The sequence below is a fragment of the Aquarana catesbeiana genome, linkage group LG06 (genome assembly GCF_042186555.1).
Source record: "Aquarana catesbeiana isolate 2022-GZ linkage group LG06, ASM4218655v1, whole genome shotgun sequence".
In the NCBI taxonomy this organism is placed as follows: domain Eukaryota; kingdom Metazoa; phylum Chordata; class Amphibia; order Anura; family Ranidae; genus Aquarana; species Aquarana catesbeiana.
Window position 1 is genome coordinate 14,706,499 of NC_133329.1, and position 26,459 is coordinate 14,732,957.

Below are 26,459 nucleotides of genomic sequence, written 5' to 3' on the forward strand. Positions count from 1 at the left end.
CATTATACATTTATATCACTACATATCGTGTCATTATACATCTATATCACTACATATCGTGTCATTATACATCTATATCACTACATATCATGTCATTATACATCTATATCACTACATATTGTGTCATTATACATCTATATCATTACATATTGTGTCATTATACATCTATATCACTACATATTGTGTCATTATACATCTATATCACTATATATTGTGTGGGAATTTCCTGGTACTCTTAGACCCCTTTCACACTGAGGTGCTTTACAGGCGCAACAGCGCTAAAAATAGCGCCTGTAAAGCGCCTCTCCTGTCTCTCCAGTGTAAAAGCCCTGAGGGCTTTCACACTGGAGCGGTGCACTGGCAGGACACAAAAAGTCCTGCAAGCCGTATCTTTGGTGCGGTGAAGGAGTGGTGTATACACTGCTCCTCCACCGCTTCTACCCATTGAAATGAATGGGCAATGCTGCCAAACCGCCGGAAAAGCGCCGCTGCAGTGGCGCTTTGCGGGTCGTTTTAGCCCTTTTTCGGCCGCTAGCGGGCGTTAAAACCGTCCGCTAGCGGATGAAAATCCCCCGCTAAAAATAGCAGCGCTTTACCGCTGATGGTGCCGACGCCCCAGTGTTTCACACTGAGGCACTTCTAAACTGCCAGTAAAACATTTGAGCACTTTTGAAAAGCTTTTCAGGTGCTTTTGAAGAGCTTTCCATAAATTTCAATAGAGAGGGGCGTTTTTTCACACCCTGCCAGCGCCCTGCCCCATTGTGAAAGCATTCATTGATTTTAATAGAAATAGGTTTTCGGGAGCTTTTCAGGTGCTTTTTTTAGCGTTAAAGCTCCTGAAAAGCTCCTCAGTGTGAAAGGGGTCTAAGAGGCAGTCCTGTTCATTTATTGTTTTAGTACTGGATGGATGAAGACTTTTTCCACTCTGACAATGAAGACCGCTTATCCATTCACGTCATCCAATGCAACAAATTATTCTCACAAGAAAAATGACCCAAAAAGTTCTTTTTTTTCATTAGTGTTTGTATATGATCTGTTGTTCTTCAAAGGGCGGGACTAAGGGTCCTGTTTTTAATGGTACAGTGTTATTAATAGAACATTTACCAGGATTGCAGCAACAATAATGATACCGGTAATGATCATACACATCTGAAAAGGAAAAGAAAACCACAATCAGGATCAAAGAGAAATGGAAGATGTAGCCCCGCCCTTTTCCACCTTTTTGATGTGTCATAATGTGGCCATAGATCAGGCCAGTGGTGTCAATAGGGGGTGGCTTCTGGGGCTATAGCCCTGAATCTAGGGCCCATAGCCCCGAGTCTCTGCAGGGGTCCCCAACCACTGGGCTGCGGCATCCCTGCAGCTGGGCCGCGAGTGCGGTGGGCCGCATGACAGAGCCAGAGAGCCGGCAGGCAGAACAGGAGAGCCTGAGAGGAGGCGGGCTGCATTACAGAGCCCGAGAGCCGGCGAGCAGAGTTGGAGATCGGGCGGGCAGCAGGGCAGAGCCGGAGAGCCAGCCGGCGGGCAGCACAGAAAAGAGCCGGAGAGTGGGTGGGCAGGTGAGAGAGCAGAGAGATGACATCATCTCTCACCACCCGGCCTGCATCACCGCTGTTCCCCCCTCACTGTGCAGCTGCGGGCAGCAGAAAGATTACATCATCTCTCACTGCCCACCCTCTCTCTGCGGACCCTGATGTAATGAGGGGGGCTCTTGGGACCCTGATGTGAGGGGCAGGCTCTCTGGGGACCCTGATGTAATGGGGGGGCTTTGGGGACCCTGATATAAGTGGGGGGCTCTCTAGGGACACTGATGTAATGGGGGGCTCTCTGGGGATCATGATGAAATGATGGGGGCTCTGGGGACCCTCATGTAAGTGGAGGGCTCTCTGGGGACCCTCATGTAAGTGGAGGGCTCTCTGGGGACCCTCATGTAAGTGGAGGGCTCTCTGGGGACTCTGATATAAGGGGGAGGCTCTCTGGAGACCCTGATGTAAGGGGGAGCCTCTCTGGGGACCCTGATGTAACGAGGGGGGCTCTGGGGACCCTGATTAAAGAGGAGGGCTCTCTGGGGACCCTGATGTAATGATTATATATATATATATATATATATATATATATATACACACACACACACACACATATATACACACACACACGTATATTATATACATGTGTATACTGCCCAAATGTACGACCTTATTCACTTCGCTGCTATGGGCTCTAGCCCCAGATCTTTTGTAGACCTAGCAATGCCCCTGGTGTATATAGGATTGTATCATTTTTTTTCTCTTTTTTTTTTGATTGAACTAGATGGACTTGTCTTTTTTCAACCAGAATAACTATGTAAATGTGAGGTCCTGGAAGAAAGTTTGCTGAATTTCTGGGAACGCCCATTGCCAACTCTTCTGAATGTGCAGCTCAGCTAATCTCTACCTTGTAGCCAAATTGCAAACTGATGAAAGTTTGCTTACACTGATTCATTGTAGAGCCATGACCCAAATTTGGAGAACATAGGAAGAACATAAAGCAAAAGAACTTGCATACTTACTGGAGAGGGGTATCCGGGTCTTAGATCTGGCATTGAAATTCTTGTTTCTCCAGGCTGTATTGAACAAATGGAAGGTAGACTTATTGGTCAATAAAATAAAAAACGTCCTATGAGCCTCCACTAACTCTAAATCCATTAATATCTCTTTACTCTTTCATGCATATAACAAAAATGACAGGTAATATTCGGGACAGGGGAGGCATTTGCACAGTGAATTTGTATATAGATGGACCCCATTGTGTGTCATCTCATCCACGTCCTAAGTTTGGCATTATACATCTATATACCAACATATTGTGTCAATATACATCTATATCACTACATATCGTGTCATTATACATTTATATCACTATATATTGTGTGGGAATTTCCTGGTACTCTTAGACCCCTTTCACACTGAGGTGCTTTACAGGCGCAACAGCGCTAAAAATAGCGCCTGTAAAGCGCCTCTCCTGTCTCTCCAGTGTAAAAGCCCGAGGGCTTTCACACTGGAGCGGTGCACTGGCAGGACACAAAAAGTCCTGCAAGCCGTATCTTTGGAGCGGTGAAGGAGTGGTGTATACACTGCTCCTCCACCGCTTCTACCCATTGAAATGAATGGGCAATGCTGCCAAACCGCCGGAAAAGCGCCGCTGCAGTGGCGCTTTGCGGGTCATTTTAGCCCTTTTTCGGCCGCTAGCGGGGGTTAAAACCGTCCGCTAGCGGATGAAAATCCACCGCTAAAAATAGCAGCGCTTTACCGCTGATGGTGCCGACGCCCCAGTGTTTCACACTGAGGCGCTTCTAAACTGCCAGTAAAACATTTGAGCGCTTTTAAAAAGCTTTTCAGGAGCTTTTGAAGAGCTTTCCATAAATTTCAATAGAGAGGGGCGTTTTTTCACACCCTGCCAGCGCCCTGCCCCATTGTGAAAGCATTCATTGATTTTAATAGAAATAGGTTTTCGGGAGCTTTTCAGGTGCTTTTTTTTAAGCGTTAAAGAGCCTGAAAAGCTCCTCAGTGTGAAAGGGGTCTAAGAGGCAGTCCTGTTCATTTATTGTTTTAGTACTGGATGGATGAAGACTTTTTCCACTCTGACAATGAAGACCGCTCATCCATTCACGTCATCCAATGCAACAAATTATTCTCACGAGAAAAATGACCCAAAAAGTTCTTTTTTTTCATTAGTGTTTGTATATGATCTGTTGTTCTTCAAAGGGCGGGACTAAGGGTCCTGTTTTTAATGGTGCAGTGTTATTAATAGAACATTTACCAGGATTGCAGCAACAATAATGATACCGATAATGATCATACACATCTGAAAAGGAAAAGAAAACCACAATCAGGATCAAAGAGAAATGGAAGATGTAGCCCCGCCCTTTTCCATCTTTTTGATGTGTCATAATGTGGCCATATATCAGGCCAGTGGTGTCAATAGGGGGTGGCTTCTGGGGCTATAGCCCTGAATCTAGGGCCCATAGCCCCGAGTCTCTGCAGGGGTCCCCAACCACTGGGCTGCGGCATCCCTGCAGCTGGGCCGCAAGTGCGGTGGGCCGCATGACAGAGCCAGAGAGCCGGCAGGCAGAACAGGAGAGCCTGAGAGGAGGCGGGCTGCATTACAGAGCCCGAGAGCCGGCGAGCAGAGTTGGAGATCGGGCGGGCAGCAGGGCAGAGCCGGAGAGCCAGCCGGCGGGCAGCACAGAAAAGAGCCGGAGAGTGGGTGGGCAGGTGAGAGAGCAGAGAGATGACATCATCTCTCACCACCCGGCCTGCATCACCGCTGTTCCCCCCTCACTGTGCAGCTGTGGGCAGCAGAAAGATTACATCATCTCTTACTGCCCACCCTCTCTCTGCGGACCCTGATGTAATGAGGGGGGCTCTTGGGACCTTGATGTGAGGGGCAGGCTCTCTGGGGACCCTGATGTAATGGGGGGGCTTTGGGGACCCTGATATAAGTGGGGGGCTCTCTAGGGACACTGATGTAATGGGGGGCTCTCTGGGGATCATGATGAAATGATGGGGGCTCTGGGGACCCTCATGTAAGTGGAGGGCTCTCTGGGGACCCTCATGTAAGTGGAGGGCTCTCTGGGGACTCTGATATAAGGGGGAGGCTCTCTGGAGACCCTGATGTAAGGGGGAGCCTCTCTGGGGACCCTGATGTAACGAGGGGGGCTCTGGGGACCCTGATTAAAGAGGAGGGCTCTCTGGGGACCCTGATGTAATGATAATATATATATATATATATATATATATATATATATATATATATATATATACACACACACACACACACATATATACACACACACACGTATATTATATACATGTGTATACTGCCCAAATGTACGACCTTATTCACTTCACTGCTATGGGCTCTAGCCCCAGATCTTTTGTAGACCTAGCAATGCCCCTGGTGTATATAGGATTGTATCATTTTTTTTTTATTTTTTTTTTAGTTGAACTAGATGAACTTTTCTTTTTTCAACCAGGCTAACTATGTAAATGTGAGGTCCTGGAAGAAAGTTTGCTGAATTTCTGGGAACACCCATTGCCAACTCTTCTGAATGTGCAGCTCAGCTAATCTCTACCTTGTAGCCAAATTGCAAACTGATGAAAGTTTGCTTACACTGATTCATTGTAGAGCCATGACCCAAATTTGGAGAACATAGGAAGAACATAAAGCAAAAGAACTTGTATTCTTACTGGAGAGGGGTATCCGGGTCTTAGATCTGGCATTGAAATTCTTGTTTCTCCAGGCTGTATTGAACAAATGGAAGGGAGACTTATTGGTCAATAAAATAAAAAAACGTCCTATGAGCCTCCACTAACTCTAAATCCATTAATATCTCTTTACTCTTATAAATCAGCTGTAAGTGTTACACATGTCACATACAGCATGCAGGGGTAATCCAATCTAGTATATATATATATATATATATATATATATATATATATATATATGCTGCGCTATCAGAAGTATGATACTTCTACTAACATATAATAATAAAAAATAATTTTAAGTGATAATAGTGCAATACATGTAAATAATAATGTCATAATATAATAATAAATAATCATGCAATATTGTGATACAATAAAATAAAGTGACAATGTGCAATCACGTGATGAATGACTGTATGTTTAAAAACCAAAAGTCCATAGGATCATAGAAAGCAATTGATCCAAACTCCTCAAGATAAGGTAAAGTGAAAGTGCTTCAATTTGCTGTGCAAAGTTCAAAATGATGGCAATCTATAAGTGCTTCATAAAATATATTGCGATTCTCAGAAAATGCTGTGAAGGTGATCCAATAACAAGATGCTGTGTTCTCACTCAGGTGCCCCCCCCAGGTATTGGATGCTCACCTTAGAGCGTGTGACCTTGTTGTTAAGCCTGGTCAATACACGCCTGAGAACCGCTTCTGGGTTCAGCAGTATATCCGGAATCCTGGACTGGTCCCCACTTATACCTCGGTATGTCAATAGAGAAAGGAGGACTTCATAGTGTAGTATGTTAAAACAATTTATTGAAACACAATAAAAAAATCCCGAACAGGGTACTCACAATAGCCAGGCGTGTCAGTGCGCCACTCTACAACAAGCGTGAATGAGTAGGAGAAAAACGGCCGATAACGAGATGGTGTGCTGATCATTCCTGGCAGATAGCCTGCCACACGTTCCATCCTGTCCCCTTCTCCAACGCGTGTCGATACAAGGGGTTTCCTATCTTCCTCAGGGGGCAATATTGTGTTTCAATAAATTGTTCTACCATACTACACTATGAAGTCCTCCTTTCTCTATTGACATAACGAGGTATAAGTGGGGACCAGTCCAGGATTCCGGATATACTGCTGAACCCAGAAGTGGTTCTAATGCGAGTATTGACCAGGCTTAAGAGCAAGGTCACACGCTCTAAGGTGAGCGTCCAATACCTAGGGGGGGGGGGGGGCACCTGAGTGAGAACACAGCATTTTGTTATTGGATCACCTTTACAGCATTTTCCGAATCGCAATGGTTTTTATGTAACACTTATAGATTGCCATAATTTTGAACTTCGCACAGCAAATTGAAGCACTTTCACTTTACACTTATCTTGAGGAGTTTATTTTGAGCATTATATTTTAGTATTTAGGCTTATACTTCTATACATACTAGAAACAGTAAAAAGTATATCAGAGGCAATAAGAAACTCCAATCCTAGCGCTCAAAATGGAATGAAAGCATGGAGGACTGAGACTGGTAGCGGCTGAGGAGCTGATCATTGCGGGGAAGGAGAATACAGGCCATTTTAATTCTTACCTTTGGTAAGCATACACACAAAAGGGGGCTGATCACGCGGTGATTTGGTGAAGGTCTATCATCTTTAGGATAATATACTCCATTTGAATTAGAAGCTCTTTTTTCCATAACCGCTGTCACTTGCATGCACGGGATTCATCATAGAAGGATATGTTTTGAATACATTTATTATGCTATATATATAGTCCATTTTTTATGATATCTGGAACTTTTTTTCTTTTAAAAGAAATTTTGCCTAAGACCAAAACCATTGCCGAACTTTTGCAAGGATTGTGGATTTTTTAGCTTTGTCTTTTTTTTGGTTTTGTGATGTCAGGTTTTTTTACCACTATTTGAACCTCATTATTGAGCCATACTTTTGCAGAGTCATAGTGTATATTATGACCAGAGGGTAATAGATGGTCTCAGCACTTTATGGTACATCATATGTATAAATGAACATTCATAGTTAGCGCTGTTAATACGTTCTTCTAAGAAAGTATACATTTAGTATATATACTAGAGACTTATTGGACAGGTGACCCAGGAACAGGATGGACATCGTTGTTCAAAGGGAAAATTCATCTTTATAATCATTTCTACCTGTAACACATCTCTTGTGCGTCTTCTAATTCTCAGTCGCCCTGTCCATCTGGCCCACCCTCCCCATTTTCATCTATGTCCTCTGGTTGTCCTCTGGTTATGGCAGGGAGCTGGACACTAAAGCTCCTCCATGTTTGGTACATGTCGTCCACATACCTCCTGGACCTCAGGAATGTCACATATGATACTCAGTATACATGTACAATTAAAGTGGAAGTTGACTTCCATGCATGACTTTTACCTATAGGTAAGCCTATAATAAGGCTTTCCTGTAGGTAACGTAAATATCTCCTCAACGTGCGCCCTTTAGGAGATATCTACATTACATGCAGCCAGTGACATCACTGGCTCATGCACTCTGAAGGAACGGCCACCCATGCCTTCAGAGCCCCATGCCTTTACCGGTGGCTCCCGTGCGCATGCGCGTGAGTGACGTCATCGCGGCTCCGGCCAGTCACAGAGCCGGAGTCTGCGAACCCCGGAAGCAAGATGGGTGAATATGGAAGCGGCTTCAAGATTTGACCTCTCGGCGTGGGATGGCTTCGTTTTAAGGTAAGGTTAACATAATGTGCTAGTATGTGGTGCATTTTACATTCTATTTTACATTCTAACATTCAGTGCAGGATTCACCCGTGACACTAGGGATTTTCTATAAAGAGAGCAAAGCAGGAACTGTTTACTTTCAGGCTGTCTTTCTCTTATTGACTCTCCATACAGTTTGTCAAAGAAGCAGACAGGCAGGGAGGGAGGGGTGGAGCCACCGCATTCGGTCAGAAGGTGTGTGTGACTTTCAGTTTGAGATATTGAGCTCTGTAAACAACAGATTTATCTTCCAAAAGAGGAGCAAAAGAGTGACTGGTTGATGTGTGAAAAGGTGCTGAGGGCTCCAACTGCTGGCTGGATATGAAAATACAAAACGCTTACATGCAATAGTTAACCAGTAGAAGTTTGACTGAATGGTACTTACCCAGCTGGCCGACCCAGGTACTTCAGATAATCTTTTATCTTTCTTGCCTGTAGGAGATACAGAGGTAACAGTGAGATTGCATTCTGCTGATAAAATTCAGGCTGTCATGAAAAAAATTAAAATGAAAGCCTTAGCCTCTTCCATGACGCGGGTGACAATTCTGTTGGCCTATGGTCTGTATGCAGTGTCACATTATTGTACACTCCCATTAGACATGTGGACGCTGGAAATTTGTGTTTAATTTTGGATGCATTCAAACATTGAAGAACTCTATTTAGTCACATTCATTATGTTGACCCATTTTATTTTCGGAATTCATTTTATATCTCTTCATTTCGTATATTCGTTAGTCCCGATGGATTTAAAAAATTTTGTAATTTTTCTGGAAGTTTGCAATACTGTATATTCAATATATTATCATTTGGAAAGATTTAATATCTTCAGATGCTAGCCCAAACCACCTGGTGGTATATTTTTTTTTTCAGGGGGTGGGGGGGTTAGCGGCAAACAATGCCCCCACAGCCACCACCCCCCCGGTTGGTCAGTCACCAGCCCCGCACTTACCCCATCTAGGTCAAGGGCAGTGCTTCCTCCGTGCGTTGGGCATTTATAAGGAAAAGTGAATACATGTACGAAAAAAGTGCATGTGGTAACCCACACTAAAAAGTGGACTTAAGGGTGTGTTTTGTCCAACCCCCGAAGGGGTATGACCTCTACGCCGATTCCCCCGTTGCGCAAGGCTCCTGGCAGGGACATAGTGTTCAACTGGTCTGCCTAGCCTGAAGGCCTAGCAGATCCCGTTCTTCTAGGTCAGCCAAAGCCGACCATCGACTACTAGGTCAAGGGGCTCTCCCAAAGAGAACCTGAGGGCCACACATCCTCCCCCTAGACGTCAAGGCAAGCCCAAGGACTCACACCCTCCATCTTAGTGAGAAAAAAACACACACAAAAGTTAAAGAGTGCCAACGTGGGGGGAAAATAAATCAAAGTAAATAAATGGCTGTGCATGTGCACTGGCCAGGCCCTGAGGCCTGGAAGACAAAAATTGCCCTAGACTTAGCCAAAAGTACCAGCCCTAAAAGGCGCAGTGCAGAAAAAGTTAGTGACTGTGACCATATGCCTTTTCACACAGTGGGGTAAAACACCAAAGTGTTACTAAGAACACCCCTAGGGCGACCACTCCCAGGGGGCACAGACAGGACTCTCTGCCTTCCCAGCTCATGGTCAGACAAGGTAGATCCACTCAAATCAGGAGGAACTGGGCCTATCCGCTTTTCTCTGAGGAATTACTCCAGTGCCCCAACAGCCTGCCGATGCCCCGGTTTCTGTTCCAGTCGGTACTAACCTTCAGAGCCCCCATCACACCAGCAGGGATACTACTGTATATAGCAGGGATATGCAATTAGCGGACCTCCAGCTGTTGCAAAACTACAAGTCCCATCATGCCTCTGGGTGTCAGTCTTGCTATGCCTAATGGGACTTGTAGTTCTTAAACAGCTGGAGGTCCGCTAATTGCATATCCCTGCTATATAGCTAGCCATTCCAGCCCCGGTTTAAGCCAGAATGACAGCATATCACCCCCTACTGGTCACCGATAAGAACAGATACTACACTTGATCTTAGTCAAAATGTTGTCCTGGAGAGAATATAGCCTTTTAACATTTGATTTAGCCCTTATTCACAGAGAACAAATGTACATGCAATTTCAAGGGACAAAAAGATCATTATAGTGAGTGTTTCTCTTACCTTCAATAATCAATTTCATGCGATCCAACTTGTTCTTGAGGTCAGATTGGCTCTGATATCCACTGGTCATCATATCTCCAAGGAGAGCCTTCTCTGCTGTGCTGAATAGGAAGAGTTCCTCTGCCAGATTTTGTATGCTTTGCTGGCTATTGAGGATTTCCTTCTTCACATAGTCACTGCTGTCCTCCAGATCATCAATTACAACCAGGACTCTCTTTCTACCTGCTCCATAAGTTCAGATATACAAACAACATGTTGTATTATTAATGAGCAATCCTCATAAAATATAATATCCTCAGATCCTGTGTTGGATCAAAGTATAGACAACTTTATTTAAGGTGAACATTATATTAAGAAGTTGTGGCCATAAAAGGCAGTAGAGGGCAAAGAACGAGTCACCTGTATTGTCATTAGTTTTCCTTCAGCTGACTTTTTTAGATATTTTTGACTAGCCATGCTTTGTTCTGCATGGCGGCTCTGTGTGAGGGCAGCCATCTTAGCCATATCCTCATTGCCCCAATGACAGAGATGCCTTGTTGTAGGCAGAGTTCCCACATAAATGTTAGTTCAGTTACTGGCTGGCCCAGGCTGAGGGAGGAAAGAGTTGCTGTGTGTGCTACAGCTCCTGGGCTTTTTGTATCTAGGCCAGTAGTAGAAATATGGGGGAAGGCTGGGTTTGAGGGATTTTTTGGTGGTTTTGGCAGGCCACATCTGAAAGGACATGTCATAGTTGCTCTGGAGAGGGGCTGCCTTGCAGTCTGTCGCAGGCATCGGTGTTCCGGAAAACAATCAAAACCTGGAGAACGCTGCGATGGACTGCTACCTTTCTGAGGTATGCCTGGGCAGCCAGGTAGAGGTAGTTAGGGACATTAGAACATCATTGTTCATGTTGGACTGTACTAAGAAGAATTTCAGAAAAATTGCATCAACTGTTCTGAGCCTGGTCTGAAGTTATTCAAAGGGGTGCGTGTTGGGATGTATTAAAAGATGTATTAAAATAATGGCAGTAGGGCACATGTAGGGTACAAAGCTCTACTGATACAAATAGCAAAGCCAAAGAATATTGGCATTAAAAAGGGAATTAACTCCAGAGATAAAACTATGATTCTCCCACTCTACAAGACTCTGGTCCGGCCGCACCTGGAGTATGCTGTCCAGTTCTGGGCACCAGTCCTCAGGAGGGATGTGCTGAAAATGGAGCAAGTACAAAGAAGGGCAACAAAGCTAATAATGGGACTGGAGGACCTCAGCTATGGGGAAAGACTACAAGCACTGAACTTATTCTCTCTGGATAGAAGATATGATTTCGATGTACAAATACCCTACAATGGGGATAAAACTTTTCCACGAAATGGCGTTTGAAAAGAATCGTGGCCATTCATTAGAGGAAAAGTGATTTTACAAGAAACTACGTAGAGGGTTCTTTACGGTAAACGCGTAAGAATGTGGAATTTTCTTCCACAGGCGGTGGTCTGAGCGGGGAGCAGTGTGGTCAACCACCAGTATTTTTACTGGCAGCCTGTAAAAATTGGCACTTTTCTCCTGCCAGTAAATGCCAGTGAAAGAAAAAGGTTGCCAGTAAAAAATATGGCTGTAACGTTTGACCGAGACCATCCGAGTGCCTTCTACAGTGTGTTCAGACTGTGGCGGCAGTGTGTCGCGTGAAGTCACGGTGCAAAGGAACGTAGCAGCCGGAGTCTCATGTGCAGGTCTGTGGAATGGGAGGAAGGCTGATGGGACCACCTGGCATGGAGAGAGAGGGTCACTGTGACTCAGGAGGGGAGGTGTCATGTTGGTGAGGTGCCATCATAATTTCTGCGGCTGCACACTGCTGTCAGTGTCACTGTGAGAGTCAATTGCCTGTGTGTGTGCCATCCATTCGAATTCCTTGCCCTCTTGATTCCTGTTCCTGAGCTACTTATTCACTATATCAAAAATAAAATAAGTAATATGTTTTTTGCCTTAATATCTACCTTAGATCACTTTGCTAATTGCATATTGTACTTGTTTGTAGCCTAAATACTGAAATTTGCACTTAAAACTGTCATTTTGTAACTTTTAAATATGTCAGTAAAACTTGACTGTGCCAGTAAATTTTGGGTGTTGTGTCAGTAAATTTCAGTCTAGTAGCTTGGCAACACTGGGGGGGCATAGATAATTTAAAAAAACTATTAGATAGGCACCTAAACGACCACAACATACAGGGTTATACAATGTAATACTGACATATAATCACACACATAGGTTGGATTTGATGGACTTGTGTCTTTTTTCAACCTCACCTACTATGTAACTATGTAAAAGGTCTACTTGGCAAGTCAAACAGGAGAAGTGTAGATGCTTTGGGTAACCAAGCATTAGTTCAAGTCGCAACACCTGGTACCTGGTAAAGGTGACGGGTCCTCTGGTAGCGAGGGTGTTGATGTTCTGGCTCCCTCCCTAGCATTCGGTTTCCACTAGCAACCGGAACTGAACCCACATTACAGAGATCCATGACTTGGTCACATACTGTCGATATGGGATGGAAGGAGTTACCAAGTGCCTGCATGAGGTCCACACTAGGTGCACAGCAGGACCCCATTTTGTTATTGGGAGTGAGGTAACAGAAATACACTGGACTGGTGGAGAGGTCGTGGGCTCAGCAGCTTCCCACCTAATGAAACCTGCATCAAGTTACAGTGTGTAGTGAAACGGGACGGCACTTTCAGAGGAACTCTGTACTTTTACTACTGCACACAGTGTCATGGCTCATCTCTAAGTCGGAACTGCCTTAAAGTGATTGTAAAGTCTTGTTTTTTTGTTTTGTTTTTAAATAACAAACAGAGCAGCCCCGATCCTCCTCTTCTCGGGTCCCTCTTTGCTGCTCCTGGCCCCTCCCCCCTATTGCATGCCCCCACAGTCAGCAGCTTCCTATGAGGGCACCAGAGCCAAGTCACAGCTCCTTGCATCCATACAGACACAGAGCCCCGACCCGGCCCTCGTCTCCTCTCTCCCCTTATTGGCTGACTGACTTTAATTGACAGCTGCGGGAGCCAATGTCGCCGCTGCTGTGTATCACCCAATCAGGAGGAGTGTCCTGGACGGCTTAGACATTAATGGACATCGCTGGAGAGAGATGGGGCTCAGGTAAGTAATTAAGGGGTGCTGGGGTGGCTGCTACACATAGAAGGTTTTTTATCTTAACCACTTGAGGTCCGGGCCATAGCCGAATGACGGCTACAGCGCGGACCTCAATTTCCGGGAGGCCGTCATGGGATGTCCTCCCCTGTGCACACGCACCGCGCGCACCCTGCAGGGCCCGCGGTGTGTGCGCTGTGATCACCGAGTCACGGAGACTCAGTGATCACAGATCCGAGTAAGGGGAAGGTCCCGGCCCCTTACCATGTGATCAGCTGTCAGCCAATGACAGCTGATCACATGATATAAACAAAACCTCGGTGATCGGTTTCGTTTTCTCCTCACACTGACAGCATGAGGAGGAAAAACAAGCCGATTACCGGCTTATGTCAAAGGGACATCGGTCCCGAAGAGGAAGAAGGCACATATGCCTCATCTGTGCCAACAGGTGCCATCTGTTATTGCCACCTGCCAGTGCCCACAGTGCCCACAAGTGCCACCTGTCAATGCCCACAAGTGCCACCTATCAATGCCCACAAGTGCCACCTATCAATGCCCACAAGTGCCACCTATCAATGCCCATAAGTGCCACCTATCAATGCCCTCCAGTGGTGCCAATCAGTGCCACTAGCAGTGCTGCCATCAATCAGTGCCCATCACCGCCACCCATCAGTGCCCATCACCGCCACGCATCAGTGCCCATCACTGCCACCTATCGGTGCCCATCAGTGCTGCCTCATCAGCGTACATCAATGAAGGAGAAAAATTATCTGTTTGCAAAATTTTATAACAAAATATAAAAAAAAATATTTTATTTTTTTTTTATTCTGTCTTTTTCATTTTTTTAAAAAAAAACTAAAAACCGCAGAGGTGATCAAATACCATCAAAAGAAAGCTCTATTTGTAGGAAAAAAATGATAAAAATTTCATTTGGGTACAGTGTTGTATGACCGCGCAATTGTCATCCAAAATGCGACAGCGCTAAAAGCTGAAAATTGGTCTGGACAGGAGGGGGGTTTAAGTGCCCAGTAAGCAAGTGGTTAATGCATAAAATGTATTAAGATAAAAAACCTTCTGCCTCTAAAACTCCTTTAATGTTAGACTTTCACGTGACCACAGTCCCCGCCTGGTCCTCGGCATTGGTGAGAGCGTTCACAGTGAAAGGTACCTCAATGTACAGGGCGAGTGGCCCTGCCCACATGGTGATCTGATAGTTGGTGGGTAATATTCAAAAAATACCAGAAGAGGTGCAGAAGAAGCATAGAGATCCATACACTACAGGTCCTCGGGTACAGCTTCTTCTCCAGCAAGGAGAACAGTGAACAGCATGGTAGCGACATCACCAAATCTCATTCCAAATGTGGTAAGACTAGCAGCCATCAGCAGCCCTAAATGTTCTGACACTGCAGACATGAGACTACAGAACTGGAGTGCCTAAGCACAGGACATGCTCTATATTTCAGGAGGAATTCAGGGTACTGCTAAGATACAGGCTATAAGTCCTACATGCATTTACTGATTGAATTTACTAGTGAATACAGGGTATTCGGCATTAGGATTAGCTGACCACCATGTGATTAACAGAAGGAGCTCTTCCACTGACCACAAATGTAAAGGGGCACTTCTCCAATGACCCACCACCTTTTAAATTATGCACTTTCTATACATTTCTCTAGTAAACTACACTAGAGACATACGAAAGAGTGGTGGGTCTATTCATCCATGGCTACAGCCAGTGTACTGTACCTGGGGGGAGCACTGCACTGTTTTTCAGCAGCAAGCTTGGATTAATTGATCTCCTGCCCAACAGTTTCTGCATAGTCCTGTCACTGAAGTCAAAGCCAGGAAATTGAAACAATGCCATAGAGGCTTTGCCTTCCTCTGAGGTTCTTAAACAACACAAATGATATTTTTAAGTGTTTGAATTCTTCCCACTGATCACCAAACTAAGATGATACTTTTCCACTGACCATCAATGTAAGGGGTCCCATCCCACCAAGCAACAATGTAAGGGGAGCTTAATGGAAGGAAGCCCTTCCTCCACTGAATAATATATAAATTTAGGAGGGCTCTTACTCCACTAACCATCAATGCAAGAGAACAATTCTTTACTGGACATCAATGTAAGGTGGGACTATACACTGTTCTCCATTGTAAGCGGGCACTACACTAATGTAAGGTGGCCCTACTCCACTGATCAAGAATGTATGGGGTCCATTCTCCACTGACCATGGAAGTAAGAGGGCATTACACCACTGATCACAATTGTAAGAGAGCATTACACCACAGACTACCAATGCAAGGGGGCATTATACTATCCACCAATGTAAGGAGGCCATTCTCTCACTGATCACCAATGTATGGGGTCTTTACCCATTGACTAGCATGGTCTCTTACGATTATTGTAAGGAAGCCCTTCTCTTCCTCTATAAGAGAGCCATTCTCCACCAACCACAAATGTAAATGGGTTATCCCCACTAACCATCCATGTAAGGGGACCCTACTTCTGCTGACCACCAATGTAAGGCACACTTCTCCACTGACCACCAATGCAAGGCACACTTCTCCACTGACCACCAATGTAAATGTTTTTTTTTTCCCGTCAAATATCATTATAAGGAAACCTTTCTCCAACAACTGGCCACAACTATTATTCATTTAATTCTATGATTTGTATTGCTAAAAATAATTATGTTGCATACAGGAAGTGCTAAAAAATTATCCACCCCAGCTGTCAAATATACTAAGTATGGCATTACAAAAGACCCCTATATAAATTTGTCCAGATAAGTGAGTAATTCATGGCAAACATCTACATGCAAAGATCCACCTAATGTGGTGCTAATGCCAGCTGTAGTGAAATGTGCTATCCATAAGGATTCAATGTCATACTTGTAAACACTATATTGTTTACGGGGGGTTTAATGTTGCTACATCAATGTATCTATAATTTATTGGACTATATATATTAGTAGCTCACCAAAAGTTCCATTGAGATGTTGGAGCTCCCTGTCATACAGAGAGTCTGTGACGTCTGTGACGTTGAGTCTTCCTCTTCTCTTGGAGTGGTAGAGGATGACAAAGTTACATTTGAACACCTCTTGCTGAAACTCAAAGAAGTTGTTGGTGATAACGACCGGGCGGACATCTTTCACTACAGAAATGCTGAGAAGAAAACGGACCAGCCACTGGTACAGATCTGGATGCTCTCGGGTGAATATACCTACAACACACTTTTTAGAAACCATTTTCACCAGAGGACAAGTTTCTAAAACGAAACACAATCGCAAAGTTTCCATTAGAATATGATCGTCATCACTGGAATATGTGTGATCAGTCACTTAGAGGACGTTATACAAATGAGAAACAAAATTAAAAACAAGTAAACATGAAAGCTTACTGGTTAGTTCTCGGACTTTGCAATGCCAAGGGTTCTCCTTGAATTCCCAACAAGAATTACCGTTATGGCACAAAGTTTCTGGGCACTTGACCTTCATTTCTACTATATGGCCAAAAGTATCTAGCACCCCCTCCAAATGATTCAGGTGCTTCCAATGGAGATGACTTCTATTGATGCAGTATACAAAGACATGGTAGTCTATTTTGCTATTAACCCTGCAGTATTAGTTTAGTGAAGGTTCTTTTCTGTTCCAGCATAACTGTGCCCCTGAGTACAAAGGCAAGCTCCATAAAGACATGAGCAGGCACAAATACCAACAGATACACTCCAAAATCATAGAAATCATGGAAAGCCTGCCCAGAAAAGTGGAGGATTTAATAGAAATAAAGGTGGTGGTAGTTGTGATGCAACTCCATATTAATGGCCATTAAACTCTATGATTATAACGGTGGAGGCTTTGTAACATGATAACAATGCAGGTGTTCCGTCAGATAAGGCGACCCGTCAAAACTTGTAGCGGAAGTGACGTACCGTGACGGCCATTTTGGTTCACCCCGCACTCAGCCACAGTAAGCTTACAATCTGAAGTCTTAGAAATCGTGGAACGCCCGCCCAGAAATGTGGAGGATTTAATAGAAATAAAGGTGGTGGTGGTTGTGCTGCAACTCCATATTAATGGCCATGGTTTTGGAATGGCATGTCTAACCATCTCATATAGATGTGATAGCCAGGGGTCCTTAAACTGTTGACCAAATAGTACGAGGGGGTGCTGATTAGGGATGAGCTTCGAGTTCGAGTCGAACTCATGTTCGACTCGAACATCGGCTGTTCGCAAGTTCGCCGAACAGCGAACAATTTGGGGTGTTCGCGGCAAATTCGAATGCCGCGGAACACCCTTTAAAAGTCTATGGGAGAAATCAAAAGTGCTCATTTTAAAGGCTTATATGCAAGTTATTGTCATAAAAAGTGTTTGGGGACCCGGGTCCTGCCCCAGGGGACATGGATCAATGCAAAAAAAAGTTTTAAAAACGGCCGTTTTTTCAGGAGCAGTGATTTTATTAATGCTTAAAGTCAAACAATAAAAGTGTAATATCCCTTTAAATTTCGTACCTGGGGGGTGTCTATAGTATGCCTGTAAAGGGGCGCATGTTTCCTGTGTTTAGAACAGTCTGACAGCAAAATGACATTTTGAAGAAAAAAACACATTTAAAACTACCCGCGGCTATTGCATTGCCGACAATACACATAGAAGTTCATTGATAAAAACGGCATGGGAATTCCCCACAGGAACCCCGAACCAAAAAAAAAAAATGATGTGGGGGTCCCCCTAAATTCCATACAAGGCCCTTCAGGTCTGGTATGGATATTAAGGGGAACCCCAGCCAAAATTTAAAAAAAAAATTGATGTGGGGTTCCCCCTAAATTCCATACCAGACCCTTCAGGTCTGGTATGGATTTTAAGGGGAACCCCGCGCCAAAAAAAAAAAAAAAAAAACGGCGTGGGGTCCCCCCAAAAATCCATACCAGACCCTTATCCGAGCACGCAACCTGGCAGGCCGCAGGAAAAGAGGGGGGGACGAGAGTGCGCCCCCCCCTCCTGAACCGTACCAGGCCACATGCCCTCAACATTGGGAGGGTGCTTTGGGGTAGCCCCCCAAAACACCTTGTCCCCATGTTGATGAAGACAAGGGCCCTTATCCCCACAACCCTGGCCGGTGGTTGTGGGGGTCTGCGGGCGGGGGGCTTATCGGAATCTGGAAGCCCCCTTTAACAAGGGGACCCCCAGATCCCGGCCCCCCCCCCTGTGTGAAATGGTAAGGGGGTACTTACCCCTACCATTTCACTAAAAAACTGTCAAAAATGTTAAAAATGACAAGAGACAGTTTTTGACAATTCCTTTATTTAAATACTTCTTCTTTCTTCTATCTTCCTTCATCTTCTGGTTCTTCTGGCCCTTCTGGTTCTTCCTCCGGCGTTCTCGTCCAGCATCTCCTCTGCGGTGACTTGACGGGACTTCCCTGTGACGTCACGGGGAATGCCACAGGGAAGTCCCGTCATGTCCCGTGCGTCAGAGGGGGGCGGGGTCACCGGGTGGCCCCGCCCCCGTTATTTAAGAACCGTCAGACGAAGGGACGCCGTCACACAGCGGGAGCCTCCCACCATGCCAGCATGGCTGCGGAGTGGCCCGGAGAAGAAATGAAGAAGAGAAGAAGGAAGAAGAGAAGAAGAAGAAGAAGAAGATGAAGAAGAAGATGAAGAAGAGAAGAAGATGAAGAGAAGAGCGGGAGCCTCCCCCCCCATGCCATGGGTGCGGAGCGGCCCGAGGAGAAGAAGATAGAAGACGCCGCGGAGGAGATGCTGGACGAGAACGCCGGAGGAAGAACCAAAAGAGCCAGAAGAACCAGAAGAAGATGAAGGAAGAAAGAAGAAGCATTTAAATAAAGGAATTGTCAAAAACTGTCTCTTGTCATTTTTAACATTTTTGACAGTTTTTTAGTGAAATGGTAGGGGTAAGTACCCCCTTACCATTTCACACAGGGGGGGGCCGGGATCTGGGGGTCCCCTTGTTAAAGGGGGCTTCCAGATTCCGATAAGCCCCCCGCCTGCAGACCCCCACAACCACCGGCCAGGGTTGTGGGGATGAGGCCCTTGTCTTCATCAACATGGGGACAAGGTGTTTTGGGGGGCTACCCCAAAGCACCCTCCCAATGTTGAGGGCATGTGGCCTGGTACGGTTCAGGAGGGGGGGGCGCACTCTCGTCCCCCCCCTTTTCCTGCAGCCTGCCAGGTTGCGTGCTCGGATAAGGGTCTGGTATGGATTTTTGGGGGGACCCCACGCCGTTTTTTTTTTTTTTTTTGGTGCGGGGTTCCCCTTAAAATCCATACCAGACCTGAAGGGTCTGGTATGGAATTTAGGGGGAACCCCACGTCAATTTTTTTTTAAAATTTTGGCTGGGGTTCCCCTTAATATCCATACCAGACCTGAAGGGCCTTGTATGGAATTTAGGGGGACTCCCACATCATTTTTTTTTTTAATTTTGGTTCGGGGTTGCCCTGTGGGGAATTCCCATGCCGTTTTTATCAATGAACTTCTATGTGTATTGTCGGCAATGCAATAGCCGCGGTAGTTTTAAATGTGTTTTTTCCTTCAAAATGTCATTTTGCTGTCAGACTGTTCTAAACACGGGAAACATGCGCCCCTTTACAGGCATACTATAGACACCCCCCAGGTATGAAATTTAAAGGGATATTACACTTTTATTGTTTGACTTTAAGCATTATTAAAATCACTGCTCCTGAAAAAACGGCCATTTTTAAAACTTTTTTTTGCATTGATTCATGTCCCCTGGGGCAGGACCCGGGTCCCCAAACACTTTTAATGACAATAACTTGCATATTAGCCTTTAAAATTAGCACTTTTGATTATTCATGTTCGTGTCCCATAGACTTTAATGGTGTTCGCGTGTTCGAACAAATTTTTTTCCTGTTCGCATGTTCTGGTGCGAACCGAACAGGGGGGGTATTCGGCTCATCCCTGGTGCTGATAAGTATTGAGCCTTACCCAGAAAAAATTGAGCAAGGAAGTTATAAAATGTAGGGTGCACTGGCCAATTTATTTGTATACAATGGTGCAAAAATCAACTATCTATGATTTTAACTTATCTTTCTTTTTCAGGTCCAAATTGAACATGGCAGCGCCACCATAAAAAATTCAACGTGGAAGAGCATAGGACCATAATCAAGTTCCTGTTTCTCCAAGCAAAAGGTGCGAAGCAGATCCATGATGAAATGTCACAAACTTTGGGTGACAGTGGCCCTTCATATGCAACAGTTGGTTGTCAATTTTAAAACTGGCCATTTTGGTGTTGAAAGTCAGAAACCGAGTGGAAGGCCTGTTTCTGTCTCTGTGCCTGAAAAAGTCAAAAGTTTTGGGGACCCCTGTGCTGCAAGCTTTCTCATTTCCAAGTCGTTGTGGATAATGGCACCAACTCTCTCACGTGATATTCCCAGATATGTAGCAATACTTTTGGCTGATATTGGTCCTCCATGATCAATGTCATGGATGGCTTTCACATTTGCAGGCACAGAGACAGAAACAGGCCTTCCACTGTTTTTTTGCTTTCAACACTGAAATGGCCAGTTTTAAAATTGACAACCCAACGTTACATATGAAGGGTCACTGTCACCCAAAAGTTTGTGACATTTCATCATGGATCTGCTTCACACCTTTTCCTTGGAGAAACAAGAACTTGATTATGGTCCTATGCTCTTCCACATTTAATTTTTCTGGAGGTGCTGCCATGTTCACTTTGGACCTGAAAAAGAAAAATACCTTAAAACCAAAGGTAGTTGTTTCTTGCATCATTGAATATAGACAAATTGGCCAGTACACCCTGCAATTTACACCTTCCTAGCTCAATTTTTTCTGGGTAAGGCTCAATACTTATCAGCACCCCCTTGTATATGCTTCTGTTTACAAGAGTTTCCTACAGATTTCTCCCGCAATCCATGGTAATTAGCTTCACCTCTAAAATGGCCCCAATATTTGTGGAGGATGGGCTCTAACCTCTTTGAATGCAGAGACTATGGTCAATTATTTTTATTTTTTCTCTGTACACTGCAGACTAATGTCTGCTATTTACATAAGAGGAAATTGTGTAGCTTTCGTTTTCTGATCACATTACTTCCTCCAGAAAACATGAGTCCTCTCTGAGAACAGACTCTCCCAAGGTGGAGCCGGGCCCATATATGACACAACTTCTTCTTCTCCCATCCTCAATTGTCTCCTTCTCTCTGGAAATCTGGTACAAGATTATGGAGGTTCTATAAACCTCAGTTAGTACCTGGGGAAAATGAAACAGAGAAGGTGGGGGAGAGAGAGAAGGGATGGGGGGGGGGGAGACACAACGAGAGAGGGAGACACAGAGAGGGAGCTCATGGCCAGACAAGGTAGATCCACTCAAATCAGGAGGAACTGGGCCCATCCAGTTTTCTCTGAGGAATTACTCCTGTGCCCCGACAGCCTGCCGATGCCCCGGCTTCTGTTCCAGCCAGTACTAACCTTCAGAGCCGCCATCACACCAGCAGGGATACTATATAGCAGGGATATGCAATTAGCGGACCTCCGGCTGTTGCAAAACTACAAGTCCCATCATGCCTCTGGGTGTCAGTCTTGCTATGCCTAATGGGTCTTGTAGTTCTGAAACAGCTGGAGGTCCGCTAATTGCATATCCCTGCTATATAGCTAGCCATTCCAGCCCCGGTTTAAGCCAGAATGACAGCATATCACCACTACTAGTTACCGATAAGAACAGATACTACACTTGATCATTTCAAGGGACAAAAAGCTCATTATAGTGAGTGTTTCTCTTACCTTCAATAATCAATTTCATGCGATCCAACTTGTTCTTGAGGTCAGATTGGCTCTGATATCCGCTGGTCTTCATATCTTCAAGGAGAGCCTTCTCTGCTGTGCTGAATAGGAAGAGTTCCTCGGCCTGATTTTTTATACTTTGCTGGCTATTGAGGATTTCCATCTTCACATGGTCACTGCTGTCCTCCAGATCATCAATCACAACCAGGACTCTCTTCCTACCTGCTCCATAAGTTCAGAAATACAAACAACATGTTGTATTATTAATGAGCAATCCTCATAAAATATAATATCCTCAGATCCTGTGTTGGATCAAAGTATAGACAACTTTAAGGTGAATATTGTATTAAGAAGTTGTGGCCATAAAGGGCAGTAGAGGGCAAAGAACGAGTCACCTGTATTGTCTTTAGTCTTCCTTCAGCTGATTTTTTTTAGATATTATTGACTAGCCATGCTTTGTTCTGCATGGCGACTCTGTGTGAGGGCAGCTATCTTAGCCATGTCCTCATTGCCCCAATGACAGAGATGCCTCGTTGTAGGCAGAGTTCCCACATAAATGTTAGTTCAGTTAGTGGCTGACCCAGGCTGAGGGAGGAAAGAGGTACTGTGTGTGCTACAGCTCCTGGGCTTTTTGTATCCAGGCCTTAGTAGAAATATGAGGGAAGGCTGGGTTTGAGGAATTTTTTGGTGGTTTGGACAGGCCACATCTGAAAGGACATGCTGTAGCTGCTGTAGAGAGGGGCTGCCTTGCAGTCTGTCGCAGGCATTGGGATTCCGGAAAACAATCAAAACCTGGAGAACGCCACAATGGACTGCTACCTTTCTGAGGTATGCCTGGGCAGCCAGGTAGAGGTAGTTAGGGACATTAGAATATCATTGTTCATGTTGGACTGTACTAAGAAGAATTTCAGAAAAATTGCATCAACTGGTATGAGCCTGGTCTGAAGTTATTCAAAGGGGTGTGTGTTGGGATGTATTAAAAGATGTATTTAAATAATGGCAGTAGGGCACATGTAGGGTACGAAGCTATACTGATACAAATAGCAAAGCCAAAAGAATATTGGCATGCACTAAAAAGAGAATTAACTCCAGAGATAAAACTATGATTCTCCCACTCTACAAGACTCTGGTCCGGCCACACCTGGAGTATGCTGTCCAATTCTGGGAACCATTCCTCAGGAAGGATGTACTGGAAATGGAGCGAGTACAAAGAAGGGCAACAAAGCTAATAAAGGGACTGGAGGACCTCAGCTATGGGGAAAGACTACAAGCACTGAACTTATTCTCTCTGGATAGGAGATATGATTTCAATGTACAAATACCCCACAATGGGGATAAAACTTTTCCGCGAAAGGGTGCTTAAAAAGACTCACGGCCATTCACTAAAATTAGAGGAAAAGGGATTTTACAGGAAACTACGTAGATCGTTCTTTACGGTAAGCGTGGTAAAAATGTGGAATTTTCTTCCATAGGCGGTGGTCTGAGCGGAGAGTAGTGTGGTCAACCGCCAGTATTTTTACTGGCAGCCTGTAAAAAATGGGGACTTTTCTCCTGCCAGTAAATGCCAGTGAAAGAAAAAGGTTGCCAGTAAAAAATATGGCTGTAACGTTTGGCCGAGACCATCCGAGTGCCTGCTACAGTGTGTTCAGACTGTGACGGCAGTGTGTCGCGTGAAGTCACGGTGCAAAGGAACGGAGCAGTCGGAGTCTCATGTGCAGGTCTGTGGAACAGGAGGAAGGCTGAAGGGACCACCTGGCATGGAGAGAGAGGGTCACTGTGACTCAGGAGGAGACGTGTCATGTTGGTGAGGTGCCATCATCATTTCTGCTGCTGCACACTGCTATCAGTGTCACTGTGAGAGTCAATTGCATGTGTGTGTGCCATCCATTCTAATTCCTTGCCCTCTTGATTCCTGTTCCTGAGCTACTTGTTTACTATATCAAAAATAAATTAAGTAATATGTTTTTTGCCGTAATATCTACCTTAGATCACTTTGCTAATTGCATATTGTACTTGTTTGTAGCCTAAATACTGGAATTTGCACTTAAAACTGTCATTTTGTAACTTTTAAATATGTCAGTAAAACTTGACTGTGCCAGTAAATTTTGGGTGTTGTGTCAGTAAATTTCAATCTAGTAGCTTGGCAACACTGGGGGGGCATAGATAATTTCAAAAAACTATTAGATAGGCACCTAAACGACCACAACATACAGGGATATACAATGTAATACTGACATATAATCACACACATAGCTTGGATTTGATGGACTTGTGTCTTTTTTCAACCTCACCTACTATGTAACTATGTAAAAGGTCTACTTGGCAAGTCATACAGGAGAAGTGTAGTTGCTTTGGGTAACCAAGCATTAGTCCAAGTCACAACACCTGGTACCTGGTAAAGGTGACGGGTCCTCTGGTAGCGAGGGTGTTGATGTTCTGGCTCCCTCCCTAGCATTCATTTTCCACTAGCAGCCGGAACTGAACCCACATTACAGAGATCCATGACTTGGTCACATACTGTCGGTATGGGATGGAAGGAGTTACCAAGTGCATGCATGAGGTCCACGCTAGGTGCACAGCAGGACCCCATTTTGTTATTGGGAGTGAGGTAACAGAAGTACACTGGACTGGTGGAGAGGTCGTGGGCTCAGCAGCTTCCCATCTAATGATACCTGCATCAAGTTACAGTGTGTAGTGAAACGGGACGGCACTTTCAGGGGAACTCTGTACTTTTACTACTGCACACAATGTCATGGCTCATCTCTAAATCGGAACTGCCTTAAAGTGATTGTAAAGTCTTTTTTTTTTTTGTTTTGTTTTTAAATAACAAACAGAGCAGCCCCGATCCTCCTCTTCTCGGGTCCCTCTTTGTTGCTCCTGGCTCCTCCCCCCTATTGCGTGCCCCCACAGTCAGCAGCTTCCTATGAGGGCACCAGAGCCAAGTCACAGCTCCGTGCATCCATACAGACACAGAGCCCCGACCCGGCCCACGTCCCCTCTCTCCCCTTATTGGCTGACTGACTTTAATTGACAGCTGCGGGAGCCAATGGCGCCGCTGCTGTGTATCACCCAATCAGGAGGAGTGTCCTGGACGGCTTAGACATTAATGGACATCGCTGGAGAGAGATGGGGCTCAGGGGAGTAATTAAGGGGTGCTGGGGTGGCTGCTACACATAGAAGGTTTTTTATCTTAACCACTTGAGGTCCGGGCCATAGCCGAATGACGGCTAAAGCGCGGACCTCAATTTCCGGGAGGCCGTCATGGGACGTCCTCCCCTGTGCACACGCACCGCGCGCACCCTGCAGGGCCCGCGGTGTGCGTGCTGTGGTCACCGAGTCACGGAGACTCGGATGATCACAGATCCGAGTAAGGGGCCGGTCCTGGCCCCTTACCATGTGATCAGCTGTCAGCCAATGACAGCTGATCACATGATATAAACAAAACCTCGGTGATCGCTTTCGTTTTCTCCTCACGCTGTCTGGAAAAACAGGCCAATCACCGGCTTATGTCAAAGGGACATCGGTCCCGAAGAGGAAGAAGGCACATATGCCTCATCTGTGCCAACAGGTGCCATCTGTTATTGCCCCCTGCCAGTGCCCACAGTGCCCACAAGTGCCACCTGTCAATGCCCACAAGTGCCACCTATCAATGCCCACAAGTGCCACCTATCAATGCCCACAAGTGCCACCTATCAATGCCCTCCAGTGGTGCCAATCAGTGCCACCTAACAGTGCTGCCATCAATCAGTGCCCATCACCGCCACCCATCAGTGCCCATCACCGCCACCCATCAGTGCCCATCACTGCCATCTATCGGTGCCCATCAGTGCCGCCTCATCAGCGTACATCAACGAAGGAGAAAAATTACCTGTTTGCAAAATTTTATAACAAAATATAAAAAAATATATATATATATATTTTTTTAATTCTGTCTTTTTCATTTTTTTTTTAACAAAAACTAAAAACCGCAGAGGTGATCAAATACCATCAAAAGAAAGCTCTATTTGTAGGAAAAAAAATGATAAAAATTTCATTTGGGTACAGTGTTGTATGACCGCGCAATTGTCATCCAAAATGCGACAGCGCTAAAAGCTGAAAATTGGTCTGGACAGGAGGGGGGTTTAAGTGCCCAGTAAGCAAGTGGTTAATGCATAAAATGTATTAAGATAAAAAACCTTCTGCCTCTAAAACTCCTTTAATGTTAGACTTTCACGTGACCACAATTCCCGCCTGGTCCTCGGCATTGGTGAGAGCGTTCACAGTGAAAGATACCTCAATGTACAGGGCGAGTGGTCCTGCCCACATGGTGATCTGATAGTTGGTGGGTAATATTCAAAAAATACCAGAAGAGGTGCAGATATGAGGCTACAGAACTGGAGTGCCTAAGCACAGGACATGCTCTATATTTCAGTAGGAATTCAGGGTACTGCTAAGATACAGGCTATAAGTC

At 45.1% G+C, this 26,459-nt stretch overlaps 1 protein-coding gene and 1 long non-coding RNA gene across 3 annotated transcripts in view; both read right to left on the reverse strand.

Annotated features, from left to right (window-relative positions):
- The window catches only part of LOC141147507 (uncharacterized), a 48,813-nt gene extending 46,210 nt beyond the window's left edge, over window positions 1-2,603 (reverse strand). Inside the window, exon 1 of the long non-coding RNA XR_012245058.1 lies at window positions 2,549-2,603. This is a non-coding gene — a long non-coding RNA (uncharacterized lncRNA). The remainder of the gene's footprint in view (window positions 1-2,548) is intronic.
- LOC141148167 (uncharacterized) overlaps window positions 1-26,459 on the reverse strand; it is a 113,083-nt gene that overhangs the window by 84,105 nt on the left and 2,519 nt on the right. For both annotated transcript variants that reach the window (XR_012245175.1, XM_073635354.1), the window contains exons 2-3: window positions 22,010-22,231; window positions 16,216-16,503 (exon numbers count right to left, since the gene is read on the reverse strand). Coding sequence is in view for 1 of the 2 variants with exons in the window: in XM_073635354.1 (XP_073491455.1) it covers window positions 16,216-16,503; window positions 22,010-22,231 (510 nt within the window). In the remaining variant the exon portion in view is untranslated. The remainder of the gene's footprint in view (window positions 1-16,215; window positions 16,504-22,009; window positions 22,232-26,459) is intronic.